Raw genomic sequence first — 5,664 nt, forward strand, 5'->3', positions numbered from 1 at the left:
GTCGTTTGCTGGTGAATCGATCAAGTGTGTTTAGGCAATCGCCAGCAATATCACCACCCTACTCATGACGCCTGCGATAAAATCGAATAGTGTGTTTGGACCTTAGGCCATGCTAAGCCATTGTAAGCCATGTTAAGATAACCGCAAGGATGCTATTAAATAATATGCTATAAATCTGCAAATTTATAAGTTATATAAAGATAATCTATCAAATGATACAAATATATATTTATGAACAAGTGACATAAACGAACCATCCTTATATTACACGCAGAAAAAAAAAAGAATGTTTTTGAAACAAAAATATTTGCATTGTTTGCTCGGATAGCTGCGTTCTGATTGTTGCTTTCGATGAAACGAACATCTTCTGGTTGTTCAATACCTTCCATGTGTCTTCCGACCTCAACTCTTCTTCTGCACTTCTGGACTAGTCGATATTAAAACTAAACAATCTTTTGGCCGAGCAAAACTTTCATGCGTTGCATTTAGCACAAATGCAATGCGTAAAAGTTTTGCTCACTAAATACAACCTTCACCCTAAACTATTCATTCATCTACTATCGTAAATGTAAACAGTTTTTTATACATTTGCACTTCAAAGTATCAAGAGCACGTTAAACAAGGAACTTACTATTAGCCTAAAACCGTTATTAATTATTTCTATGGTGCTGCTTTCAAAATTTTAACGAAAAAAACACAAAAAACTTTGGAATTGGACGAGAGAATTTATTGTTGATGTAAACGACTCATTATTAATACGACTTTGTGGACCTTTTTTACTGATCAATTTATCAAAGTAAGCAACCAAATAGAGGTGGCGTTTAATTAGAGGTTTTACGGTAATTATACGGAGAGAATATACATGTATATTTTAAAAAGTGAGCATAATAAATTAGCTGCCTTGGGCACTATATTATACTGTCAGTTCTGAAAATATTGAATTTACCAAGCTTAAAAATGAAGTCATTATATTGCTTCAAAGGTTAATGTAGCATAGTCGTAACATAGACGTAGCATAGACGTAACATAGACATAGCATAGACGTAACATAGATGTAGCATAGACATAACATAGACATAGCATAGACGTAACATAGATGTAGCATAGACGTAACATAGATGTAGCATAGACGTAACATAGACGTAGCATAGACATAGCGTAGACGTAACGTAGACGTAGCAGACAAATAAGTTATTCGTTTGCATGTACATGTAGCTAATGAGGGAAACATGATGTATATGTTGCTCCAAGAACAAATAATTCATCCATAATTTTTAAATGCTAGTGTTTCTATTAGCATGATAAAAAGTCTCATGATGTGCTTAGCAGCCACTTTATAAAAAATGCCCAACAACCCGTAATAACTCTAGATACAGACAGGACTGTTTATTTTAAAACTCAGACAAAGTTTTTTGGCTATAATAACCACCACTAGTAAGTAAAACAAAGAAAAAAACAACGCATACAAATATTAATAATAATGGAAAGAATCAAACACTTCAGTAATTGCGATTTCAAATAAGTTCAAGACTGCTGATGAAATGCTCATATACCACATTAGGACATGGTAATCTGTGTTGGAAATATTTCAACAAACACTAACGCATCCCCTAACAGAGCAATTCTACCTTTACCTTGTATGGCAAAGGGTTCATTTCCTCATTTGATACTCAAAACTTATGCTGCCACAGCCATGGGCCTGGACTTCAATCTTTGCAGACCTTTCACCTACTAATATCTGCACCTGTTTAACTATCAAAATGCTCTGGATAGGCATTAGATAGTAAGTTTGAAAGTTTACTTTGTTGCCATGTTACTACGAGCAACAAGATGGCTGCTCGTAATTAGTTGACTAAGAATTGTTACAGCAGTGTGCTGATAAACCGCAGCAGTGTAATCGACTATTTCACCTAGTGATAATGAAAAGTTGTGTTGATATTAATAAGATAGAGGGTATTTTAGGCCCATTATCTATCACTAATTTGATTAAATGTGATGTAAGTCCAAACATCTACTTCGCACTTTTTGATCTAAGAATAATTTTGGACTGACTCAAATACATACATAGATAAAACAAGCTAATTACAAGATAAAAGTGTTTATGCAACTCTGTCCATTAGTTACTTTGATCAGGCAACAAGCAGCCGTGTCACTCTAAAACATGTGCTCCTTCTAGAACAGTACAGACTCGTGCCTACACTATATTTAGGTGTATATAATACCAAACACCGAGCTGTACGCTGTACACTATAAACTGTAAGCAGAGCGAGGTAAGATAGGTTCTTGAAAAAATATTCAAATACATGTAACTGAACACTTCTAGTAAAATATTTCTATTTTTTAATTGTTTCTCACGAAGCCTCGCAGGAATAAGGTCTTGTGCTGACATAAAAAATACTCAAGTGATTAACTATTCGTAATGCGTATTTTGAATCAGAAGTGATATTTGATGTACATATTATATCTATACTTATATATTTGATACTAGCTGTACAACCCGGCATTGCCCGAGAAATAAAAGTCTTTGGTCAAAAAATTGATTTGTATTTAACATATAATATTTGCCATTCTAACTTTCAAACTACATCTCATGAGAAAAGTGTTTCATGCAGGTCCAAAAAAAATAAAAGGACTATCAAAAGGTTTAGATGTAAATGTGAAATAATTAGCGAGTAATAGCTAAATTATGTTGATACTGGTATCTTTTGAAGACTTTTACAGTTGTTTGTACTTTCGCTCTTAATTTCTTTCAATTACACAAAACACTTCTCTCATGATATGTAGTTTGAAAGTTAGAATGGCAAATGTTGTTATATGTTAAATACAAATCAATTTTCTGTCCAAAGACTTTTGTATTACCTGGGCAGTACAGCTAGTATACATATACAGTATATACACATTTTTACATATATACACAGTACATACATATATATATACAGTATATACAAATATATACACAGTATATACACATATATATATATATATATATAGTATATACATATATATACAGTATATATATATATAGGTCATATATGGTAGGTATATTGTCATGGCTGTCTAGCTAGTTACCATGTGAGAAATCAGTGCACTAGGTAATCTAGGTAAAATTTCTTCCAACTGATTACAATATAAGATCGCAGATAACTCCACAAAGTGAAAGCTTTATGAAGTATTCCTATCTTAGAAGAAATACTGGATAGTGAATAATAACAGTATTGTCATCGTTGTCATTTTACAAATACAGCTGACTTATTTGGAGCAAAAGCCATTCGTGGTTAATGATTGACAGCACTTCGCGAAATGTTTAGCGAGTTCAAACTTTTACTAGCTATGAAGTGAAAATGTGAACTCTACAAACTAAGAAATGTAATAGTAACAATATAAATATATATATATATACATGTATATATCTATAAATATGTATATATTTATAAATATATATATATATATAAAAAAAAATATACATCATGTTTGTTTTTACAGTAAAGGCTACAAGATGCTTGCTTATTACGCTGTATCTATGGGGAGAATAACTTTCTTCTCACATTACCAAATATTTTGCAAATTGCTATGTAGTACTATGAAAAAATTACCTTATTCAAACTATAGATATAGGCTAATAAGCAAGCATCTTGTAGCATTTACTGTAAAAATATACTTGGATAAATATCAACTTTTTTAGGTACATAATAGCTACACAGAGATGTTTGTTTAAAATGATTTGTATATTAGCTGATCAAAAACCAGAACTATAAGCATCCTTTAGACTGTGTTGAAGCACACATAAGAGAAAGATGGTGTGATGCAGTAAAAGACTCGTATCTGTTATGTACAAAGTTCATTCTACTAAACTAAAGCAAATATGAACAACTGTCACAATTCACATGCAGGATTTACAGTTTTATATGCTAGCCATAGTTATTATTTGTAGAATTGGAGTCTTTACATTAGCAGCAATGGTGAGTTATTTAGTTAAGACAGAGGCCATGCCAACGACTGTCTGATGCAGACAGCAGCATCATCGACAGTGTAGCTTCAATAGAACCTATTTCTAGTCTTTCAATTCAAATCAATATACTTGAGAATTATTACCTCTGTGTCTACAGGTTTGTTGTTCGTGTTGAATAATAAATAATCAAGTCTTTAGATAAGTTTACTATTAACGATCGAGTTACCTGATTCATATAATGGCAGCAAATAATTGATTATCGGCAAGCAGATCAGATTAAGTTCACAGAAATGCAAATCATTGAACTGCCTAATATGAGGCATATCATATTCAAGGCAATAGTCAGTGATAACTAGGGAATAAGCTACCCATTTAGTTTGACATCTGCGCTGCGGTGCCTGTGGTCTTTTTGATGCTATCGATTTTCGGTCTAGGGATGAGTACCTCGAAAGCAAGCTTTAGGTCACTCACTAGCCATTGCTCTTAGAGTCGCATGAAAGCTGTGGTAAAGATAGCAATTTAATGAACCGTTAAACATTGTAGCATGGAGCTTTTTTCTCGGATGTCGACTGAAGCGCTACAGGCCATCGATGAAACCAGGCAGGAAATGAAAAAAAACATAAAGGAGAATGTCACAGCCAGCCAAGGCCCCGTGACAAATACCAAAAGTCCATCTATGGAAATGGACACACCCAATCCGAGTCTAGCTAATAAAGACCAAAAAACTGATGACACTGACAGCGCTATTGGCACAGGCAGCATGAGGTCTAACCCAGTCATTGTTGGCGAGGCTAGTGCATCTAAAACTACCTCACCCATGATACCACCAGATAAATCTCGGCCTTTGCCAAAGCGAATGTTTCATGTGATGACAGATGAAGAAATAAAAGAGCGACACGAGTCACGTCACCCCAGTCTACGACCTAGTCAGTTTGCCCAGGAATGTATCCAAAGACATATGCCATTAGCGGCCGAACCTGCGCAAACCAAAAAGCAGAGTGTTTTTGAAAGACTGTCAACTCCTGCCACCATTTCCTATAAACCTACAGCGAGACAAAGGGCACGAGCACGCTTGTCTCTATCCCTTAGTCATAACACCAACAAGCAGTCATATTTAGCCTTTGGTCAAAGGAGGGAGCCAGGTGTACGACGAGACTCGCTGAAGTCAGCATTTCCCACAGTTCTGCGATCGATGAAAGAGGAAGGAAATATCCGAATAACTGGAAAAACAGAAATAAACAAAAGAATAATGATAAACAATAATAAGCCAAAGCATACAGGCTACCCGAGTCTCAGCAAATCATATGCCAAGCTAGAACTTTGTGACAAACCACCAACCCCTCGAGATGACTACAGCGATGACAGCATTGCTGAAGTTCAAGGAAATCGTTTACATACAGCGAGACAGTTTGAAATAACGCCAATGGGTTATGACTCGCGATACCTTGCTCTACGGTATGACCAGCCACTTTATTCTAACAAGGACTTTGAAGAATGTGAGATCATACAACAGTCAAAGGAAAAATGCCAGCAATGGCTGGCGCAACAAACTACAATTCTCACAAACTCTTAATTGCCCAAGCTATTGAGTTTAACAACCAAACAGTTACCGGCAAACTGCACATCTTCTTGACAAAGAGTTTTGCATACTTGGTTTGTATTAAAAGTGAACACAAACAATATTCTTATAAAACCAAAGCAATACTTTCACTTCA

The 5,664-nt window shown here is 34.9% G+C and overlaps 1 protein-coding gene across 1 annotated transcript; it reads left to right on the top strand.

The window, feature by feature from the left end:
• The first annotated feature begins 4,493 nt into the window (after positions 1-4,493).
• On the top strand, positions 4,494-5,527 carry LOC137394121 (uncharacterized). The gene has a single exon (XM_068080841.1). It carries the CDS (start codon positions 4,494-4,496, stop codon positions 5,520-5,522), a length of 1,029 nt encoding a protein of 342 aa, XP_067936942.1. The 3' UTR covers positions 5,523-5,527.
• The last annotated feature ends 137 nt before the right edge of the window (positions 5,528-5,664 follow it).

This window comes from Watersipora subatra, chromosome 4 (genome assembly GCF_963576615.1).
Source record: "Watersipora subatra chromosome 4, tzWatSuba1.1, whole genome shotgun sequence".
NCBI classification, from domain to species: Eukaryota; Metazoa; Bryozoa; class Gymnolaemata; order Cheilostomatida; family Watersiporidae; genus Watersipora; species Watersipora subatra.